The 24,394-nt window shown below is 40.1% G+C and overlaps 1 protein-coding gene and 2 long non-coding RNA genes across 3 annotated transcripts in view; all 3 read left to right on the forward strand.

Moving 5' to 3' along the window:
• Nucleotides 1–3,075, forward strand: part of kcnh4b (potassium voltage-gated channel, subfamily H (eag-related), member 4b) — a gene marked incomplete at both ends in the record, with an annotated part of 32,126 nt that extends 29,051 nt beyond the window's left edge. Inside the window, 2 exons of the mRNA XM_079214476.1 lie at nt 1,113–1,189; nt 2,002–3,075. Coding sequence (XP_079070602.1) covers nt 1,113–1,189; nt 2,002–3,075 — 1,151 coding nt within the window. The remainder of the gene's footprint in view (nt 1–1,112; nt 1,190–2,001) is intronic.
• An 8,054-nt stretch (nt 3,076–11,129) lies between these two features.
• Nucleotides 11,130–12,445, forward strand: LOC306732976. Its single transcript, XR_013770936.1, has 4 exons — nt 11,130–11,226; nt 11,343–11,424; nt 11,810–11,923; nt 12,067–12,445. It is a non-coding gene; the product is annotated as an uncharacterized lncRNA (long non-coding RNA).
• A 3,866-nt stretch (nt 12,446–16,311) lies between these two features.
• On the forward strand, nt 16,312–24,394 carry LOC306732808. The gene is made up of 4 exons (XR_013770931.1): nt 16,312–16,388; nt 16,492–16,573; nt 23,659–23,769; nt 23,914–24,394. It is a non-coding gene; the product is annotated as an uncharacterized lncRNA (long non-coding RNA).

Here is a 24,394-nt window from a genome sequence, read left to right on the forward strand (position 1 = left end):
CAGCAGCTGAGAAGGCCCTGTCCCCCCAGGTCCGGCGCTTGGTCCTGATGCTCTTCAGAGTGTTTGTGCCGGCGGACCTGAGGCAACAGGTTGGAGCGTGGAGGGGGAGGAGGTCTGAAAGGTAGGGAGGGGCCAGGTTGTTTAAGGCTTTGTAGGTGATGAGTAGTAGTTTGAAGTCTATCCTGTACTTGACCAGTGGAGGTTGTGTAGGACCGGGGTGATGTGATCATAACGGCGGGTGGAGGTGAGCAGTCGGGCGGCAGAGTTTTGGACATATTGAAGTTTATTGAGGATTTTGTTGGGTGAGCCGTAGAGGATGCTGTTGCAGTAATCGAGTCTGGATGTTATGAGGGCATGGATGAGGATTTCGGTGGTGGCAGGGGACAGGGAGGGCCGGAGGCGTGCAATGTTCCTGAGGTGAAAGAAGGCAGTTTTGGTGATGTGGTTTGCGTGGGGGAGGAAAGAGAGGGTGGGGTCGAGGATGATGCCGAGGTTGCGGACCTGGGTGGAGGGGGTGACGATGGAGCCATCAATGTTCAAAGAGAAGGTCTGGGCTGAGCGGGTGAGGGAGTTAGGGCCGATGATGAGTATTTCAGATTTGTTGGAGTTGAGTTTGAGAAAGTTTTGTTGCATCCATGATTTTATTTCAGTGAGACAGGTGGTGAGAGTGGAGTGGGTGACAGAGGTAATGGTCTTGGAAGAGAGGTAGAGTTGGGTGTCGTCAGCGTATCAGTGAAAACTGAGACCATGATGATGGATGATTTGTCCAAGGGGGAGGATGTAGATGATGAAAAGGAGGGGACCAATCACGGAACCGTGGGGGACACCGTGGGTGACTGGGGAGGTGGAGGATTTATAGTTATTTAATGCAATGAATTGATGTCGGTCTGAGAGATATGAGGTGAACCAGGAGAGGACAGTGCCAGTTATGCCAAGGGATTGCTGGAGACGTGAGAGGAGGATGGAGTGGTTGATGGTGTCAAAGGCAGCGCTGAGGTCAAGGAGGTTGATTAAGAGGTTGTTAAGATTGAGGTGGGATTGGAGTTAAACCCTCTGTGGCTGAGTTGTGTGCTACTGCGTCAACTACTTTTTCTTTTTCCTCATATCTCTAGACTCCACACAGGCTTATGCTACTCTGCTGCTTGAGACAGAGGAGGTCAGAGAGAGCATCAGTCAACTCAACCAAAAGGTACGGTACAACCTCTTAACCTAAATACAGCCTCTTAACCAAAAACAATGTAGCCTCACAGATCCAAATTTTGCTTTGCATCATCACATCTGTCTGTAAAGTATTTTGGAGACACTGAATATGAAATACAGGAAGCATTCATTCACTTTTGATGATAAAATACAACCTGTTTAAGATTGTTCCTGTTTAGAAATGAATTCGCTGACCTCTTCAGTGCAGACCTAGAACATAAGCAGAAATAGACTCCCTTTCTGCCCCTGCAATTTGTATGTAAATAATGCGAAAGCAGGTGCAGCGAGAGGATACAGATACAGGACCCATGTAGGTGCTTTCTGAAGTTAATATTAATTAAATCAGCAGGATGCTTCTGCAATGCGGAGTGCTGACTCGACAAAAATAAAGTTTGATAATGACCTCGATCTACTTGTGGCCCTTCTCTGACACCCTTTCCCTCTTGTTTTGCTACCTTGTTCCCAGTATTCTGTGTACTTTCTTCCCTATTTTTCAACTTTTGACTCCTTTAATAAAAGAGGGGATTCAAATGGTTTAGCCATCTTTATAGAGGTCATCAGACAATTATATCTGGATAGGAATCCAATATCGAACCTCAAAGATAGAAACTGATTCATTTGTCATACTGTGCTGGGGACTAAATTGAGCAAAACTGTGTTGTTGTTTTCTGTGTACTTTGAAGCTGTACTGTACTTGTTGACTTTACCATGCTCAGTGTAATAATGGAATATGCAAAGTCAGATAGAATATGATCCAAATCTGTTAACGTCACAACCAAACTGTGTGCACTGTCTTTGCAGATGGGCACATTAAACCAGGAAGTATCTATCCTCACCAAGGGCCTACACCACATGATGCATCTCCTTCAGGCCCACGTATCTGTGCAACACTACAAAGCCTCCCTCCCTTCATACCCGTATGGCATCCAAATGGGTTCCAGCCCGTCTACAGTCCCCAACACTGGCATGCCCTTCAATTTAGCACCAACCTTCCACCCCAATAACGATCCTGGGAGTCAGGAAGGCCACAGCCAACGAAGTGTTGCACCTGCTGGCCTTTGGAACTACAGTGGAGCTACTGAAACCCAAACAGAGAGCCAGCACTGGCCTCAATCCTCTAGTCCACCTGCCAACTCCCGCCTGCCCCTCTCTGTAAACTCTGCACCCAGGTTAGGCCTGTGTCACAGCTCTGAGAGTATGACGACACATCTGTGGACAAGCCCGTCTCCTCTTAGCGCCAGCAGAGGCTTCCAGGGTGGAAGTCCAGGCCTCGGACCTCATGTTGGGTATAAAGACTCTGACAACAGACATCTCAGTGCGAGCCCGACCACCATCAGCCAATCCCAGCCGACTTTGTGCCTGCAGCCTCCCAGTGATAGTGATGAATACTCTTGCCTTTTGTCCGGTGCCCCCACAGGTACGTCCACACACAGCCTGCTGGACTCGTCACCCAAATCATACCCCCATCTCTCCATGCCCTCTGAGTCCCATCTTAACTCATCACAAGCCTCACATGAGGACATGTGTGATCTGATATCTGCGACAACATCCCATAATCTGATCCAGGACACCTCCCTCTTCCAAATCGAGGACTCGGACCCCTCGATCCACCCTGTGTCTGCATCTCCACCCATATTGCCAGGCCACCCTCTTGGATCCTCCCTGGATTCAGCCTCACAGCGATCGGATGCTCTTGAGCCTGATCTTCCACTGGGCGACCCATCTGCCGTAGAACACACCAGTCTGGAGTGCCTACTGGGAAATGGGGGCTCTATGGAGAGCAGGGACAGTGAAAGCGTGTCATCGAGAAGGTCCAGCATTGGTGTTCAGACTCAGAGCACAGAGCAGTCGTGGTGTCTGGACCTCACAGATTAAACTGTTTCAGGGGTAGACTCGCTGACTTCACTACAACTGGGAAAAAAAGTTATAGACATGCAACTATTTACAGTGTTAGAGAGAATGTCAATGTGTGCTGTATTTCCCCTCTTAATTTCTGGGATCTCATATTTGTCAAACTCCAATCAAATTTACACCATTTCTATGCAAAAGCATGTCATTTGTGCATTATTTTGGATTTACTAAGTGTGTCTTTCAATACAACAGTTCCAGTGTAGACTGTATACTTTTTCCAACATCCCTTGGAGCAATTTGCAGTTGATAATACCAGTTACCTCCTTGCATGGTAAAGTTGTTTATTCTTTTTCCTAAGGAAAAGGTTTCCAAAATAATGTGTAAGCATTCTACATGACAACCTGTTGATTGTGATACACAGACACTGTATTTGTAAGGCAGACAGCTCAGAGTCGTTGGATGTTTTAATATGTGGAACAAAAAAGACACATGCTTCACCTTGCATAGGTATGTGCATTATTGAGTATAGATTGTTTATTGTTTTAAATTGAATGTTTTTCTCACATTTTTTTATTTGTGAGTTAATTTACTATGATTATCTAATATCCAATTTCCACTAAAAAGTACACAGCATCATTTATGATTTCAATAAAATTCCATCAAATATGTTCATGTTTTATGCTTTCTTAAAGATCCTTTATGAGATATTAAGACATGTATTTTTGTTTTCCACACCAAGGCACTCAAATTAGTGCTTTGAAATCATTTATTTCTCACAGATCTATATTTCTATTAACGCAGCATAGCTATGAATAAATAAACATAAATCATACATAAATATTTAGATGAAAAGACGGTCCAATTCAATATTAAGTACTGTCATTAATTTACTAAATATAAATGCCTCGTGGGAAAAATAATTCAAGAACTTTGTTCTTTTTCAATTATTTCTCCTAACTGACAAAATAAAGTATACAGAAATGTATTAAAGTGTCTTTTATTTTGGCATCACACTTACCTTACTTGATGTATATCAATTGTCTGAAAATAAATATGTCACGTATTCTATGAACAACTATTTAGTTGCAAGATAGGAGGATATGTTGGGATATTTTTGCACTGAGGAAATTCTGTAAATTGGAATGAATACGGTGTCATTCAAGCACTTTACCGTTGCTTTAAGAGTTGCTGCCAAATATAAAATTTGTGAATTATTTTAATTTGAATTACCTCCCACCAGGATGTTAAAAAATATACAGACAAGGCGACCTTGGGTGCCTTGAAAGGCGCCTCTAAATAAAATGCATTATTATTATTATTATTATCCATTTACTAGACAGACGAAATTATCAAAAAGTAGAAAAAAAAATCTCTGGTAAGAACAGAGAAAAACAGAAAGCCACCAGTCGGCTTTAAAAAAGGATACAAAAAACAGAGTCTTGCTGCTGTTCCCAAAAGAATGCAGTCTGTGCCCACATCACTCGTTGTACTGGAACCGGTAAGTACAGGCTGCTCCCTGCGTGTGCTGTTCAGCTAAAAAACAGAGGGAAATCAATCGTTTTAAATCAGTTTAGAGTCATTCATTAAATACTTGCAGTAGTTGTCTCATAATACAGCTCGTCTTTTTCCCTGTTTTCACAGATTCCACCTATCGCCAGACTTGCATGTCGAAAGCTGAATGCAAGAAGCTGAAAGGAAAAGGAACATATGTTACCTGCTGCAGAACTGATCTTTGCAACTGATGAATGTACATGCAACATTAATCAAGCAACATATCTTCCAGTAATAGTAGTAATGTACTCTCATATATTGTGTACTTTTGCATTGTCATAATGAAAATCAATCATTTGTAACTTTTGTCCTTTTTAAAACATTTTCCAATGGTAGTTTTATGGTGGGCAACATTATACTTCCCTAGAACATTAACGTTAAAAATAGTAACACTATCACTAACGTCGGGTATATTTCACCCGCTATAATGTACCGGATAAAATATACCTCATTAAAATACAACAATACAAGGCAAGTTGAAGTACTCTTTTATTTTACCCTATAGAACTTCTCATAAAACAATAAACAGGTATCACGGGGAGACCCCTGAAAAAAGGCTCAAAATCGGGTGAAAAATTAGGGAATTGTCAAAAAAAACAAGATTGCTCAACAGATTGCTCAACAAGTCAACTAGAAATTGCATTTCCTGCTGAAAATGCGTTGGAATGCAAAAAGCTGAAGCTTAAAGCTTAAATATTTGAAGATATAGCTAATTATAGCTGAAAATAGCGGAATATAGCTGAAAATAGCTAAATATAGCTAAACATAGCTGAATTTAGCTGAAAATAGCTAAATATAGCTGGAAATAGCTGAAAAGATAAACTACCTGCTGAAAAGTGTTGAAGCCCAAAAGCGTTGAACTGAACTGCTGAACATCCTTAATGTTTAAATGGAAAAGTTGGAAGCAAAACTGCAACATCTAAATAATCCAAGAGATAAATTAAATGTAGTAGTTGTAGTAGTAGAAATAACAGTAGCATGAGTGAAAGCAGTAGTTGTAGTCGCAGAAGTAGTAGTTATAGTAGTAGTAATATAAATAACAGTAGTATGAGTAGAAGTAGTAGTTGTAGTAGTATTTGAAATTACAGTAGAAGTAGTAGTTGAAATAACGGTAGTATGAGTAGTAGTAGTTGAAGTAACAGTAGTAGTTTAAGTAGTAGTTGAAATAACGGTAGTATGAGTAGTAGTAGTTGAAGTAACAGTAGTAGTAGTAGTTTAAGTAGTAGTTGAAATAACAGTAGTATGAGTAGAAGTAGTAGTAGTTGAAGTAACAGTAGTAGAAGAAGTAGTTGAAATAACAGTAGTATGAGTAGAAGTAGTAGTAGTTGAAGTAACAGTAGTAGAAGTAGTAGTAGTTGAAGTAACAGTAGTAGTAGTATTAGAAGTAGTAGTTTAAATAATAGTATGAGTAGAAGTAGTAGTAGTAGTAGTAGTATTCATAGTAATAGCAGTAGCAGTAGTCATTAATAGCTGTAGTAGTAATGAGTAATAGTTATAGCAGTAGTAGTATTAGTAGCAGGAGTAGCAGTAATAGTCCAAATATTAGCAGCAGTAGTCAAAGTATTAGTCTGCGCATTAAGTATTTAATCCAAAAATCCTCATTTGAGCTTTATGTTATGATAGTTAATTCATGGGGCTTTTATTTTGAAAGGGAAGACAGACAGACAGACAGACAGACAGGAGGCTTTACAATGCTTTGACTGAATATCTGCATGAATATTTCCAAGTCACACACTCCAATGTGTGTGCAGAATGTGTACAAAACCATCTGTTAAACCCCATATTTCGAGGCAAAAACATGCTCAAATCACCATTATAGTACATTCAACAGAGAGGAGAGGAGGAGACGATCGCACTGATATCCTTGATATTTTTCTGGAGTTTAAATAGACGTGGGAGCAACAGCTCCACTGAGTTCACACACGCGACAGTGCGCGCGACCGTATTACCACGTGCACGCGCGCGGCCGTTCGCGCGCGCATGGTGATTAGTTCAAACTGAAAACACCTGTGACATGAATGAGAGACTAAGTTGTATGATCTCCATAGACTCCAGTGCATTTTTTTTCATAAAAAGCTTCATATCTCAAGAACTTCAAAGGCAAGACGCCAAAATAATAATATTTTCTGAGAGATAAGACTCTTGCGAACGCGTCAAGGTTGTTTGTGGGTCTCTAGGCTACACGATTTGTCTCTAGTTGCAATTTCTAAATCAGGTACGGTCGTCGGAGAGAGACATTTTTGAGGAAGATTTAACATGGGAGGGAATGGAAGAAGAAAGAGGCCACCTCTCACATATCGTCTGATTTAAACACGTCTGAATCTTTTGGATTCAAATCGACCCAAGTTTACGAAGTAAGACAAGATTTCTTACGTTTTGATGTATAAATTATGCCCAAAGACTTAGTATTGTGGAGGAGATGGCAAAAAGCAAAAATGAAATCTAACTAATCCTCCAGGGGAACTACACTCAAGCTGTGACGTCACGCCCTCTAAGCGGCGCAATACACACCCATGTTAAAGGCAGAAATGGTTGGAAAAAAGCATGAAATGAAAACGCTGACAGTTAAAAAACTATAAAAGATATCAGAAATTATAGAATAATAGCTGAAGGTTTTGTCAACATTTTTAAAGTTTAAATGGTGTCTTTAGCTGAACGTATGCAGAACCTATCAGCGTTTGAAGTTGAAGAGGATTTGAGATGCAACTGTGGAGGCACATCGAAGCCATGTTCAGACTCTGTGGAGACCTGCTATGGATCAGGTCAAGTCTGTGGCAGCATCACCCTTCACGCTGGATCCCGTAAGTACAGGCTGCTCCCTTAATGTGCTGTACAGCAAAAAAACTAAAAGGAAAAATTACATTAGCTGGATCGGTTCAGAGTCATTACTTTGACTGAAAACTTGTAGAAGTTGTCTTCTAATCCATTCGGTCTTTCTCCATGTTTTCACAGATGTCAGCTACATCCAAGGATGCATGAATGCAGATGACTGCAGGCGGATGAGTAGTTCAGAGGTTTCATTTGGCACTTGCTGCAACAGGGATCGGTGCAACTGATAAATGTATCATGCAACGAATCTTCCAAAATAATAATAATAATAATAATAAATCTTTGGTTGTGTTGTGTGGCATTGTTAAAATAAAGATCAGTCAGTTGAAACTTTGGGCCTTTTTCCAAATTTATTTTCTTCAAATGGTATTTCAAAACAACAAAGATCTAACCAAGTGTGTTCTTTCTTACATATATATTTATATATTCAACACTTTTATTCCAGAGAAAAAGAGACTTCTTTTGTAGCTGGTAGAATTAGAGTAGTAGTGTTTTTGTTTCTTTCAAAGGGTGACTGTTGGGCTTTGTTAGATTCCTCAGCTTCGGATATCCTTGTCTCAGTTTCTCCGGCTGGCAAAATCAATCTGTATTTTACAACATTTATTAAAATCCCTTCACCATGAGGAGTTTTATTTTTGTGCCATCATGGTCACCTCAATGTTCTATGGTTTTGCTTCAACTTCTCAATTCCCATTACAATTTAGCTTTGTTTATCTGATCATTTCCATTCAAGTTAGTTTTTTGTCTCCTTCGAAAGAAATAGACTTTGAGTTCAATATTTGTTGATAAATCTCTCTGTTTAAGCCAGATGACAATTTTAGAGTTCATTGGATTTGAACCAATTGCGCAACAAGCCTAAATGAAAAGGAAGCTAGCAGCCTGGGAGCACATATAAGAGGTATCAACACTTAAGGGGCAGACTGTCAACTGGTTGACCTTTACACAGCCATAGGAAAAACTGTCTATAGTAGCCTGTGTTTTCTGATTTACAATGAGAACAGTAATTGAGATTAAGGCACTAAAATTCAGAGTTACCAAGGATCCACTGTTTAAAATTAAGACAATAAGAACTGTATAGTAGACAGCATGAGTAACAGCTACTGTAGAAGTCTTACATATATGACTGTCTCCCCCTAGTGGTGACAATAAAGTCCTGACACTGGTAATGTCCGCACTGGGACAAGTACAGTCTGACTTAAATCAAGTAAAAAGTTTGCTGCATGCTGGCATGGCAATCATTAGGAGAAATCTACACTGTATTGAATCGTTCCATTCATCTCAAGAATGACAGTTCTGGTGACAAATGTCAGAAGTAAGTCGAGAAAAACGATCACTACAAATTATCACTCATTTGTCAAACTCCAATCAGGTACATGAATAAGTAAAACGTCACTACATCACATTGTTTTATGTCCTGCTCCCGTCTGTGATACACAATATGAGGAGGGGATAATGTTCACAAACCATGAAATACATTTCAGTTCATACAAATGACCTTTAATCAGATTGTTTAAATGTACAGTACATCATCAAAGGGGTCAAAACGTTGTTGTCTACTTACTTGAAAAGTACTCACATCTACTGGGTAATTACATTCGGGTCTATTCATGAAATCAATATTCACCGATACACAGGTGAAGAATAAGTAGAAAAGTAGTTGTGTTTATTACAAAAAGGTGACTATAAGATTCTTTGGATCTCACTAACTCAGTTTCTCAGGACGGTGAAATTGAAATCATCCTTTTTTAACATTTCTTTAAGCTGCCTTCAACATGAAGGCTTTAATGTTTCATAGATCCTGATTTGAAAGACAGTGTTTCCACCGCTTTGCTTTAATTTCTCATTATCATTTTAATTCAAGTTTGTTTTTGTTGCAAAACACTTCTCTGATTTGGCAATAACACAACTTTCATAAAGTCCACTTACTAGAAATCATTGTGGTACCTGGTGTGTGTGTGTGTGTGTGTGTGTGTGTGTGTGTGTGTGTGTGTGTGTGTGTGTGTGTGTGTGTTTCCCTTCTCCCTCCTGCTGCCATTGAACCTGCACACATGCAACCCATTCTCTCATCAAGCACCACAGTATATCTACCCCAGTTCACATTCATGGAACTACGGCCACGTTGATTCCCAGCATCTGTTTGTTTGTAACCAGCCCGCATTGGACGCCATCACAGATCCCTCACCTTGTCCACCTCTGGTTCTGTTTAAATAAAGATAATTGTGTACTGCTCCTTAGTTCTTGTGTCCAGCCCTGCACTTATATGACAGGAATGTCCACTAGCTTTTAGTCACACCTCTTGGAAATATTCCAGTGATTAGACGTTGTGCTAATTTGTGATCTGTTTTTTATACTGTTTTGCAGAATTACTGCCTGGCCTCGATGAGTCATTCTGTTCATAACACAGTAGAATATCCCTTAATTGCTCAACAAGTCCAAATGAAAAGGAAGCTGGCAGCCTGGGAGCACATTGCAGAGGTATCAACAACTAAGTGGGGCGGACTGTCAACTGGTTGACCTTTACACAGCCAAAGGAAAACTGTCTATAGACTGTGGTTTTATGTATTCTGACTTACAATGAGAACAGTAATCGAGATGAAGGCACTGAAGTCAGAGTTTTGACCAAGAATCCACTGTTTAAATTAAGACAATAAGACCTGTATAGTAGAGTAACAGCTACTGTAGAAGTCTTACATATATGACTGTCTCCCCCTAGTGGTCATGTCTGCACTGGGACAAGTACAGTCTGACTTAAATCGAGTAAATGCAGGCAGAAACAAGCAAACTAATCCAGTTTGCTGCATGCTGGCATGGCAGTCATTAGGAGAAATCTACACTGTATTGAATCTTTCCATTAATCTGGTTTTAAAATTACTCAAAGGACTCAAAGGACTCAAAGAAAGCAGAAACTGGGAGCGCACTCCAGCAGTCCAATTCAGGAAAGAGAGCTTGCTGAGATTAAATGGCATTTCTGGAGACAAATGTCAAAATTATCACTACAAATTATCACTCATTTGTCAAACTCGTCACAGTACAACGTCACGATATCACATTGTTCAATGTCCTGCTCCCATCTGTGATACACAACATATAGGAAGAGGGGATAATGTTCACAGACGATGAAATACATTTCAGTTAATACAAATTACATTTAATCAGATCGTTTAAATGTACAGTGCATCATCAAAGGGGTCAATACATTGTTGTCTACTTACTTTTTGGTCCCCCATTTGTCCTATTTGTTTGTTTGTTTGTTTGTCTGTGTGTGTGTGAGTGCCTGGGTGTGGCCTTTCTTTCCCCCTCCTGTTATCAATTTAACCTGCACACATGCAACCCATTCTCTCATCAAGCACCACAGTATATCTACCCCAAGTTCACATTCATGGAACTACGGCCACGTTGATTCCCAGCATCTGTTTGTTTGTAACCAGCCCGCATTGGACGCCATCACAGATCCCTCACCTTTTCCACCTCTGGTTCTGTTTAAATAAAGATAATTGTGTACTGCTCCTTAGTTCTTGTGTCCAGCCCTGCACTTATATGACAGGAATGTCCACTAGCTTTTAGTCACACCTCTTGGAAATATTCCAGTAATTAGACTTTGTGCTAATTGTTTTTGTTTGTGATCTGTTTTTTTTTATACTGTTCTGCAGAACCACTGCCTGGCCTCGATGAGTCATTCTGTTCATAACACAGTAGAATATCCCTTAATTGCTCAACAAGACCAAATGAAAAGGAAGCTGGCAGCCTGGCAGCACACGTCGGCGGAATCAATACTCCAGTAGGACGACTAACAAGGTGGGCTATCTTTATTGCATTTATTTGCTTTAACTCATATGCGCATGATAAAGGTGCTCCCAACTAAATATGTCATTTGATTTCTAACACTTTTTCATTTTGTTTTATTCATGCAGAGATCGGTGTACACGGTACAGACAGGTTCAAACATGAAGACTGTGATTCTTGCTCTTCTGGTATTGGTGGTTGTGAGCCAGGGTAAGTTAATGTACGAGAAACAAACAAACCTGAGGCGTTGGATGTATTGAACTGTGGCGACAGTGGTGAGCAGGGTCGTCCTTCAATCAGAGGATCGGCGGATCGATCCCCGGCTCCGCTAGACCATGTTGATGTGTCCTTGAGCAAGACACTTAACCATAAATTGCTCCCGTAGCTGCACCTATCAGCTTTTATTGTAACCAAAATTATTCAAAAGTCCCTAGTGGTTGTAAAGATACACCCTTTTTAGTTTGGGTATGCAATTTTCAAGGAAAGGGCCTACAAATAGGTGGGGTTTTAAAGTGTTAAAGCTTTAAGACAATCCTTTGTGGTTTGGCAAATGTAGTTTGTATACAATGGTTGAACATTATTTTGTTATTTCCAGGTGAAGCCTTGAGGTGTTATTGTGGAGGAACCTTGGTGAGATGTTTACTTCCTGAGTATACCTGTTCACAAAAGAATGCAGTCTGTGCCCACATTACTCGTTGTACTGGAACCGGTAAGTACAGGCTGCTCCCTCCGTGTGCTGTTCAGCTAAAAAACAGAGGGAAATCAATCGTTTTAAATCAGTTTAGAGTCATTCATTAAATACTTGCAGTAGTTGTCTCATAATACATCCCGTCTTTTTTCCTGTTTTCACAGGTTCCACCTATCGCCAGACTTGCATGTCGAAAGCTGAATGCAAGAAGCTGAAAGGAAAAGGAACATCTGTTACCTGCTGCAGAACTGACCTTTGCAACTGATGAATGTACATGCACAATTAATCAAGCAACATACCTTCCAGTAATAGTAATAATGTACTCTCATATATTGTGTACTTTTGCATTGTCATAATGAAAATCAATCATTTGTAACATTTGTCCTTTTTAAAACATTTTCTAATGGTAGTTTTATGGAGGGTAAAATTATACTTCCCTAGAACACTAGCGTTAAAAATAGTAACACTATCACTAACGTGAGCTATATTTCACCTAATATAATGTACCTGATAAAATATACTTCTCATTAAAATACAACAATACAAGGCAAGTTGAAGTACTCTTTATTTTTTTTTTTTTTTTACCCCGGAATTTTTTCACCCTCTATCACTAACGCCGGTGGAAAATCACCTGAACACGTGCCTGTTGAAAAAACAGGGATCGGAGCAGAGAGACACGCCCACCTTCAATAGCATCTGTGAGCAGCATGAAGCTACACAAGGACTCGCACAACTCGGATAAAAGCAACACAATGAAAATAACAAAACCACAATCGCTCGGGTGAAAAACACCCAACGTAAGTGTTCTATAAGTTAAATATAATCAGTGGTGGAAGAAGTATTCGGTTCTTTAACATAAAAGTGACTGCCACAGAAATACTCTTACATTAAAATATACTTAAAATACACACTGTGCGTGTATGTATATATACATATATATATAAATATATATATATATATTCCTGGATTAAAATACATACAACAAACAAGTACATTGCTTGAGTTTATGTACTCGTACTGTTTGACGTTTTCTTTTAGCAGCGAGTTGGCTTCTTCTGGCTCTCTTTCTGATGCCCATTATGCAGCGATTTTATTGGTTGTCAAAGTGCCTCACATGTGCTCTCATGCAGGAATATACGTTTACACTGTAATTGCTATTACTATGTAAAGCTAGCATTATCATTAGTTAGCTGTACAATGTGACAATAGAACATATTTGTATTTTCTTCTGAGGTCATAGAGGTTTTGCAGAATCACTGCCTGGCCTTGATTAGTTAGTCAGTCTGTTGATCAAACACTGGAATTTCCCTCGATTGCTCAACAAGTCCAAATAAAAAGGAAACTCGCAGCCTGACAGCACTCATCAGAGGCATCAATACATCAGTAGGACGACTAACAAGGTGGGACATCTTTAAGTGTTTTCATATGTGCATGATGAAAGTGTTCTAAATATGTCATTTGATTTCTAACACTTTTCCATCTTGTTTTATTCATGCAGAGATCGGTGTACACGGTACAGACAGGTTCAAACATGAAGACTGTGATTCTTGCTCTTCTGGTATTGGTGGTTGTGAGCCAGGGTAAGTTAATGTACGAGAAACAAACAAACCTGCAGTGTATTCCACTACAAGAATGAAATCCTCCTCAAAACCAGCCACAATGATCTGCAGCTGATTACTGTAAATTAATATTATGTATCCAGTGTGTCTGGTTTGAAAGCTTTAGGACAATCCTTTGTGGTTTGGCAAGTGTAGCACTATTTTGTATACAATGATTGAACATTATTTTTCTCTTCTATTTCCAGGTGAAGCCTTGAGGTGTCGTTGTGCAGGCACCTCCAGGAGATGTTCAGACCCTGTTGAGACCTGTTCTGAATTTAATCCAGTCTGTGCCCACATCACTATTCAAGCTGGATCCCGTAAGTACAGGCTTTTCCCTCCCTGTGCTGTTCTGCTAAAAAAGTCATTCATTCAATACTTGCAGTAGTTGTCTCATAATAAATCCTATCTTTTTTCCTGTTTTCACAGACTACAGCTATTTCAGGAGTTGCATGAAGGAAAATGACTGCAGGTTGCTGATTAATTCAAGTGTAGCATCTGGCTCCTGTTGTAGCACTGATCTTTGCAACTGATGGATGTACATTCAAAATGAAAAATTAATCAAGCAACATATCTTCCAGTTATAAAGTACTTTAATGTATTTTGTACTTTTGCATTGTCCTAATAAAGATCAATTAGTTGTAACTTTTGTCCAACTTAATAATAGAAACAGGCCTTGCACATCCACGGTGACTGTAATCATTTGGCTGATTAGACCTTTTTCAGATCAGACTGATTGACATCTCCCAAACGCTCCCGTTAGCTCTTTTGCACCTGGTGGGACGAATGACACATGAATCATCTTTTTCATATATAACTTTTTTGCGTATTTGTCTTCAGTAGACAATTGAACAGGGTAGATTTAGACCGGAATATCGCCACCTGCTCTTAAAAAGATTGTATTGCACACATTTAAGTTTCTTTGAGTGTATCACTGATAAAGCCTCTCAAGGCTGCCGACGAGGCTCTGCTGAGTTTTCTTTTTCTCCATCACTTTGCACCACCTTCTGGTAGATGATATGTGAACAGCTCACCATTTATGACTAACACTGCAAAGTCTTCACTCAAAGATACTTACCTTAAGTTCCTCTGGTAGATTCCGTCGTCACTTCTGTGCAGAGGTGTCAAAAGTATTCACATTCATTACTCAAGTAGAAGTATAGATACTAGGGTTTAAAAATACTTCTGTAAAAGTTGAAGTATCAACTCAAGCTTTTTACTGAAGTAAAAGTGTAAAAATTCTGGTTTAAAAACTACTTAAAAGTATAAAAGTAAAAGTAATGTAAGGGGAATGTTTTTTTTCCATTAAGGACAAACTCTTTAGCCGCGTCTCAGGGGCCTATAGTGCACTACCCCACCTCCCCCAAAACAATCATTTTTATAAAGGCCATAATGACTATAATGTTTTAAAATGTTATGTTGAAAAATGTGGGATGCACTAGGCTACCCGTTTCAGCTGCATATATGCCCATTGAAAATGATCACATTTTATTACAATGCAAATACATTAAAGTACCATATGTGTACTACTGAGCATTAACATGCGTTTCATGGAGCGGAAGACATGATAACTAGTTGCCTATAAGTATTGTAATAGTGCAAAATAGGCGGCGACGGCGACTCCGACAGAAACACTTAAAGCTGTGGTTCTCAAACTTTTTCTGTAAATAACATAACTGTGTGACTCATCTGTGCTTTTATAAATAACAGAATAAAGAAAATTGCAATCACTTTCAAGTAAATCAGATTGCCCCAACATACAATGTTTTGTCTATGTATTTATTAATGACTTAGTTTTATATCCGTGTACTTTGCACTTTTGTAATATGTGAAGCCAGCAGCTCATTGTTGGCAGAAGACACGAGCACCGTGGCTCGTTTCACCTGGAGCAGGAGAGCTGCTCTGGGTTCAGAGAGCTGCTCCGGTGCGAGGAGAACTCCGGTTGCTCCTCACATGAGAGCTGCTGTTGCATCTTCACCCTGGGAGCGTTTAAAACGCAGATATAGCGGTCTACTTTTCACGTGACATATTTTTCGACGCTCTCTGTCCGCTGGTGTGTGTGCTCAGCGCTCACCTGTGTGCGCGTGCACGTATCTGTGGGCAACGGGGCGGAGAGGTTTTGTGTGCGTGTGTGTGTGCGTGTGTGTGTGTGCGTGTGTGTGTGTGTGTGTGTGTGTGTGTGTGTGTGTGTGTGTGTGTGTGTGTGTTTTTGAACGATGACAAGCGGGAGTGAAAACAAACCAAAATGAAATTGCAACGAGGCTATTTTTTAAATGTAGGGAGTAGTAAGTACAGATATTTGCCTGAAAATGTAAGGAGTAGAAGTAAAAAGTCGTCTGAAAAATAAATACTCCAGTAAAGTATAGATACCCAACATTTCTAGTAAGTAAGGTAACGAAGTATTTGTACTTCGTTACTTGACACCTCTGCTTCTGTGTCACACGGTTAACGGACAGGGGAAGAGGGTTAAATTGTTTTAAAAAAAAAAACAGAATACTTTGTTCGAGTTCAGTCATTTACAAATTCTAAGCCCGAGTTTTTATTAAAGTTTTTCTCAAAACTATCGCATACAACAATTTAAATTCAATGAAACAGTCACAGTGATACTAGACTCATTCTAACACTCCTTCTATAACGGGGTTTTCCTCTTTATCAGTTTTCACTGATTTGCTATGACGTATAATACAGTCACTACGGATTCCTCCCCTCCTTCTGCTCCGCTCTGTTGTTTTTCTGCTGCAAAAAGAAACTGAAACCTCCTTCATGTTCATGAGTCACTCACACACTGGAATTTCCCTTGATAGCTCAACAAGTCCAAATACAAATGAAGCTCGCAGCCTGACAGCACACATCAGAGGCATCGATACTCCAGTAGGACGACTAACAAGGTGGGACATCTTTAAGTGTTTTCATATGTGCATGATAAAAGTGCTCCCAACTAAATATGTCCTTTGATTTCTAACACTTTTCCATCTTGTTTTATTCATGCAGAGATTGGTGAACACGGTACAGACAGGTTAAAACATGAAGACTGTGATTCTTGCTCTTCTGGTATTGGTGGTTGTGAGCCAGGGTAAGTTAATGTACGAGAAACACAACAAACCTGCGGTGTATTTCACTACAAAAATGATATCCTCTCAAAACCAGCCACATTCATCTACAGCTGATTACTGTACATTAATAGTACGTACACTGTAATACTTTGATGTAAATTTACGGTGAAATTCTAACAGTAACCTACTGTAATGTGCTAATACAGTATAATGCTGTAAAAGCAATGCATTCTGGGAGGTATAGCGCTTGCTTCCATGATCCTACGGTCAAGTGTTTCTTTTCACAGTAATTTACTGCATACCGCTGAGAATCATGGGAAAGTAACATCTATTGTTTTGAAGTTCTCATAAATAATGAGCAGCCAGAGCGGAGTTTTGCAATTCCTCTGTCAATCTCGTCATTTTCTATTTGAATTATAATGTCTTCTGTTTTAATACGTAAATCACTTTAATTTTATCAGATTAAGATAAAACATTTAAAACTCGCGGCTATTTGTATTTTCACCGCTGCTCGGTTCGTGCTCGTCGCAGCAGCAGGAGACCCATTCCCTTCCAGTGCAGGTGGAGGAGACACAACACCTCACAATGTTACGATCTATATTTTTTTTATTTTCACCACTGCCAGTTTGGGAAAGTCAAGTGGATGTATTATTTTTAAGTTTTGATCTTCAGTCCAGACGAAAAGCGCAAGAAGGACGACAATTAACTACTTCAAGGTACGTCCAGTTTCAACTTAAGATACATTTTCAAACACCTTTGCTAACATGTGGGTTAGCTTTAGCACATGTTTCTCCATGCTTTTTATGGTTGTAGCCGTTCATTTGGCAACATTTTGGCTTTAACATGTCAAGTATATAGAGATCTCCCAAGTCAGAGGGAGTAGAAATTAAGTGAAGAATGTTCTGGGACAAGGACATTAACATTAGACATTTTATTGTCATTTATTTATCCTGCTCTTCAGCAGGCAACAAAATATAATGTTCACAGCTGACGACACACTAGTCTGAGCTACTTATGTCTCAGGGATAGAACTTGACTCATGGTTTTAAAAGAATTACACCGCCAAACTGCATGATGGGTAAATCCCGCCCACTCAGTCACACAGGAAGAGACAGAAAAGTCTCCTGTGCGACTGAGTGGGCGGGCTTTACACATTCCAAAGACGTGACACTTATAAAAACCTAAGAAAAGTAAGTATTAGCAATAAATATAGCACCACTTTTCCAGATATCTACTCTAATATGCATTATAAACATAAAGTAGGAAAAAGAACAATTATGCTAACAATATGTGGTGGCCATTAACAATAGTTTAGAAGTGGTTTGACTCACGTTTATTTATTTTTGTTCTACCTTGCCATCCTTTCCAGAAGCTGTGATGGAATTAACCCAGAGAGAGGGACAAAGGCACGTCAGGGAAAGGTGATCAGCAAGAAGAGCGGGAGAACGGTCCAAAAGAAAGTGACATCCCTGAAGCCGCATGTGTGCACCCTCTTGAGGAAGCTCATGGATTTCGAGTGGGACTTTGTATGAGTTTGTCACTACCCTAACTCTGTCCATGGAGCACACACACACGCACACACACACACACACATACACACGCACATAAACACGCACGCACACACACACACTTCATATCTATGACTGTGTCTCACTCTTTCACATTTCTATTTGTATTTGTAAGGGCTTTTTTTGTATTTATTTGTATTTAATTATCTTAACAATGTTCAACCAGGCATTATTTTTTGTTTAATATTGAAGTTGGCTATTGGGTAAGCACACTATTGTTCAAGTAAATTAATCTCTTATTTGGATGCTATTTTTTGTAAAACTCAGGCTATTGTAATAAATAAAATATTATAATGAATATGTCCTTTTGTCTTGTTTATTGTAAGTTGTTATTTGTCATGCTTGTTAATTTTCCTGATGCTGGCACTAAAAGTACTGTTATATATTTTTTGAATAATTTAGAAATTTACTTTACATTTGGATTACAACAAGTTACTGTATGTCCATAAGAGAGTAGTGATGCTGTATATGTTACAGTAAGTTACAGGAGAAACTGCTGCCAGTAAATTACTGTAATTTGGAATTATAGTAAATTACTGTATAAAAAGAATACAGCAAGCTGCTGTATTCTGTTAAAAACAGTAGAGATGCTGTATATTTTACAGTAACTTACAGGAGAAACAGCTGCCAGTAAATTACTGTAATTTGGAATTACAGTAAATTACTGTATAAAAAGAATACATCAAGCTGCTGTAATCTAGTAAAAACAGTAGAGATGCTGTACATTTTACAGTAATTTACAGGAGAAACTGCTGCCAGCAAATTACTGTAATTTGGAATTATTACAGTAGAGATGCTGTATCAATAGAATACAGCAAGCTGCTGTATTCTATTGATACAGTAGAGATGCTGTACATTTTACAGTAACTTACTGGCAGCAGTTTCTCCTGTAAGTTACTGTAATTTTACATGAAAAGGTTTTACAGTGTATCCAGTGTGTCTGGTTTTAAAGCTTTAGGACAATCCTTTGTGGTTTGGCAAATGTAGCACTAGTTTGTATACAATGGTTGAACATTCAATTCAATTCAGTTTATTTTATACAGCCCAACATCACAAATACAAGTTTGCCTTGGAGGGCTTTACAATCTGTACACATGACATCCCTGTCCCGGGACCTCACATCAGGAAAAACTCCCCCAATAAAGATAGTAAAAACCCTTTCACAGGGAAAAAAAAGGGGAAGAAACCTGAGGGAGAGCAACAGAGGAGGATCCCTCTCCCCGGATGGACAGAAGCAATAGATGTCATGTGGCCAGAATGAATAACGTAACGGATTTACAGCACATTCAATGAATATGACAGAAATTATTCATATAATGAGTAGTAGGCATGGTCCATGATCCAGATAGCCACGATCCATTAAGCAGAAGGAGGTAGAGAGGAGGGGCATCAGCAGGGCCATGGCAGCTGGCAGGCCTGGTTCCAGGCCGGTTCCATCAGCAGGGCCATGGCAGCAGGCAGGACCGGTTCCAGTCAGCCACGATCCATGGAAAAAGAAAGTAGAGTTAGTAATGTGCATTGAAGAGACAATAATTTATCCAGAAGGAGAGAAAGAAGAGGTGAAGAGGAGAGGAGGAGCAAAAGAGGAAGAGAAGGAGAGAAGGAGCTCAGTGTATCCTAAGATGTCCCCCAGCAGTCTAGGCCTATAGCAGCATATCTAGGGGCTGGACCAGGGCAAACCTGAGCCAGCCCTAAGTATAAGCGCTATCAAAGAGGAAAGTCTTAAGTCTACTCTTAAATGAGGTGACCGTGCCTGCCACCCGGACTGAAAGTGGAAGCTGATTCCATAGAAGAGGAGCCCGATAACTGAAAGCTCTAGCCCCCAACCTACTTTTTAACACTCTGGGAACCACAAGTAACCCTGCATGCAGTGAGCGTAGCGCTCTAGTGGGGTAATATGGCACTATAAGGTCCTTAAGGTATGATGGTGCATCACTAGTTAATGCTTTGTAGGTAAGGAGAAGGATTTAAATATGATTCTCGATCTTACAGGAAACCAGTGGAGAGCAGCTAGTACAGGAGTAATGTGATCTCTCTTCCGCGTCCTCGTTAGTACACGAGCTGCAGCATTCTGGATCAGTTGGAGAGATCCAAGGGATTTACCAGGGCAGCCTCATAAAACGGAGTTACAGTAATCCAGTCTTGAGGTAACAAATGCGTGGATCAATGTTTCTGCATCGCTTTGAGACAGGATGTGCTGGATCTTTGAGATGTTCCGTAGGTGATCAAAGGCGGTCCTTGAGATCTGTTTCACGTGGGAGCCAAAGGACAGGTCCTGGTCAAAAATAACTCAGAGATTGCTTACGGTGGTGGTAGATGCCAGAGCGATGCCAACCAGAGAAACCATATCATCAGATACTTGATTTCTGAGGTGTTCTGGTCCGAGTAAAATAACTTCAGTCTTGTCCGAGTTCAGCAGCAGGAAGTTGCAGGTCATCCAGGGCCCTGTTTCTCGTACCTGGCTTACTGAGTTAGCGGGCTAATTGTCAGGATAAGATGACGTAGGTCAGGCTTTCTCGGTTTCTCGAAGCAAGCTTAGATAAATCACCATAGCAACACATCCAAAAATGTAAACCTGCTCCCGGGCAGGCTTACTGAAATTCACTGGATAAGCTGGCCACTCCCACCGGACAAAAAAGGCAGCTCACTTCCTCATTGATGAAGGAGCGATATTAGTTATATTAGTTTTATAGGGAGAGAGTTCTTTCAGATCGCCAGGATCCATCCTTTACATTATCATGACTTCCTGTACGCGGCGATATAGATTTTGCCGGCAAGAAATCATTTATTTACGAGAGTTTCTCGAGTCGCGGACATTGATCACTACAGGCGCAGTCGATCGCCCGTCTCAGACACAGACTATCACCCGCTGCATGCCGCGCTGTTCTTAAGTTTATTTAGCTCTTAAGAAACTTAAGGAGTGAAAGCACTCATAATTATATGACAGTGTTATTAGTACACCATACATATCATTATTGTAGAACATGATTAAGGTTATCGTGATAAGAATACAGAGAATTACACAAAAAAAATGTTCACTGCTTTAATTGATTGAATTCCTGATTATGAATAATACATATATACTGATCCGCCCATACACATATTCAAACTCCTAGTTATATAGTAATCTACACATACATGGATATACATATAGTACATGATTCATACCCGCATACAGTACATATATCCTCATAAGTATATATTTATTCGTAAATATAATCTGATTGATTTGGGTGATGAAGCACTTCAAATTTGCCGATACATTTTCCCAACACTGAGGCATTTAACTTGTCTGATATACTAGGCTCGTTCGTTAGAGCTGCGCCTCGCCTGGAATCCAGACGAGAGCAGGCGGCCGCAGCAGGAGGCGTTGACAAAAAACTGCAATCAAGTCGGACAGTTGTCAGCTGTCAGCTGTGTATACACAGGAAGTCACAGAAAAAAGTACTTCCTGTTAGTTCCGAACTTTTGTTTACTTGTAGTTTACAGATCACGTTTGGATTTGTTATATGTGTTTATAAATATATATTTATGTAAAAATGAGTGTGTAGCTGCATCCTTTGGTCTTTTGATGTCTGCCTGTGAAATTCATTACTACTAGTTTTGATATGTGTTATATAAATACGATTTTGTATTAACAACCACACAAGATGTGTTTTTAGATCAAACATGATATGAATAGTCAATAATCCAGTGTTAAGTATTACAACTACACATACAATAAGGATTTTATACAACACGTGGTGTTTGCTGTCAGATCTAAGAGCCAATCAGCTCTCTGATGTGGCGACAGCCAGGCGTTTCCCATCATGCACTGGGCCAAGCAGTCAGGGGAGAGCCACTGCAGCGCCTGCCTCTGAAATCGACGGTCGGCTTAGTCTCGTGAGAGTATCGTTGACCACGTGTGCATGACGTCAGAGCAAGTCGGGAGCAAGTCGGACACAAATCTAACCGGCATGCATTGCGCGCCGATCGCCGCCGATCGATTCTGCGCAGAACTGGCTCATCTCGAACGAGCCTATTTGCGACGCTTATGTCTCGCAGCGGGGGCGCTGTTAAAGTTGCGTTCACGGCAACAATGTTGCAAAAACGTTGGAATATTCGCAACGCGTTTGCTGTGAATGACTACGGTATTGACTTCCTCATATGCCTTCATGATCATCTCCTGCTTCTCAGCAGAGGAATAAAAAGAGGTTCCTTTGAGTTTATTTGCCATTGTACTGTTAGAAGATCGTGGTGTCGGTGCTCGATTATTATCCCTTCTGAAGAGGAGCGGGCCTGCGCATTTATCCAGATGACTGACGTCTGGCTAGAATTAACGAGACCGTTTCAGCGCGGATCAGCCGTGAAGAAACCCAGATAGCCCGATGTCAATCATCTCGCTAATTTAAGATGGAGATTAGGACATTTGCTTGACTTTGTTTAGCCAGGTACGAGAAACAGGGCCCAGGTTTTGATGTCTTTAAGACACGCTTGACGTTTAGCGACCTGGTGGGTTTCATCTGGCTTGATCGACAGATATAGTTGAGTATCATCGGCATAACAATGAAAGTTTATGGAGTGTTTTCTGATAATACTGCCTAAAAGAAGCATATATAAAAGGTGAATCAAATTGGTCCAAGCACAGAACCTTGTGGAACTCCATGGCGAACGGCAGTGGTCATTGAGGCCTCATCGTTTACAAATACAAACTGAGATCGATCTGATGAATACGACTTGAACCAGCTTAGTGCTGTACCTTTAATACCAATCAACTGGTCTAGTCTCTGTAATAAGATGTCATGGTCAATGGTGTCAAACGCTGCACTAAGGTTTAACAAGACCAGTACAGAGACAAGTCCCCTATCTGATGCAACTAGAAGATCATTAGTAATTGTCTCTGTGCTATGATGCTTTCTAAATCCTGACTGAAACTTCTCAAATAAACTATTGTTATGTAAAAAGTCACACAACTGATTTGCGACTACCTTCTCCAGTATCTTAGAGAGGAAGGGAAGGTTAGAGATAGGTCTGTAGTTAGCCAACACCTCTGGATCCAGAGTGGGCTTCTTAAGAAGAGGTTTAATTACAGCTACTTTAAAAGACTGTGGTACATGACCAGTTAGTAAAGACCCATTGATAATATCTAGTAGAGAGGCACTAACTAAAGGTAAAACTTCCTTAAACAGCTTAGTCGGAACAGGGTCCAGGAGACAAGTAGACGATTTAGAAGTAGAAACCATTGAAGACAGTTGGTCGAGGTTGATGGTAAAAAATCCATCCAGACACACAGCAGGGCCCACAGCCTCCTCCATGGCCATCCCACCTGAGGATGGACCGGCAGTAGTCGAGGGCAGGAGATTACCGATCCTGCCTCTAATAGCCAGAATCTTACCATTGAAGAAGTTCATGAAGTCATTACTACTGAGTATATAGGAATACACGGATCCACCGAGCTATGACTCTCAGCCAGCCTGGCCACAGTGCTAAAGAGAAACCTAGGGTTGTTCTGTTTTTTCTCTATTGTTCTTAACATTATTGTTCTCTTCTATTTCCAGGTGAAGCCTTGAGGTGTTTTTGTCAAGGCAGCTTGGTGAAATGTAGAAACCCTGTTGAGACCTGTTCCATATTGAATCCAGTCTGTGCAAGCGTCACTCTTCATGAACCCTGTAAGTACAGGCTGCTCCCTCCGTGTGCTGTTCAGCTAAAAAACAGAGGAAAACAAATAGTGTTAAATCAATTTAGAGTCATTCATTAAATACTTGCAGTAGTTGTCTCATAATACATCCTGTCATTTTTTCCTGTTCTCACAGTTGACAGGAAAATCAGAAAATGCATGGACAAACTGATCTGCTGGCGGCTGATTAATACAAAAGTATCATCTGGCTCCTGCTGCAGCACTGACCTTTGCAACTAACTCATTTGATGCAAAATGAAAAATTAATCAAGCAACATATCTTCCAGTAATAATGTACTCTCATGTATTGTGTACTTTTGCATTGTAATAATACAAAATCAGTTGTAACTTTTGTCCTTTTTAAAACATTTCTAATGGTAATTATATGGTGGGCAAATGTATATGTAAATATAATAAGTGGTGGAAGAAGTATTCAGTTCTTTAAACCTTTTGAAGTGTTTATCCCGCTGAGCACAATCGGGGTTGTCTGGAGACTTGATCAATCAACTAACGTTTTAAAACATGTTTTACAAAGAGGGTTATACTGGTGACAGGTGACACTGTCCGAACAAATGGCATATTTAAGTGTATGTCATGAAATAAAAATGTATGGGGCT

Source organism: Taurulus bubalis (genome assembly GCF_910589615.1).
Source record: "Taurulus bubalis genome assembly, chromosome: 2".
NCBI lineage: Eukaryota > Metazoa > Chordata > Actinopteri > Perciformes > Cottidae > Taurulus > Taurulus bubalis.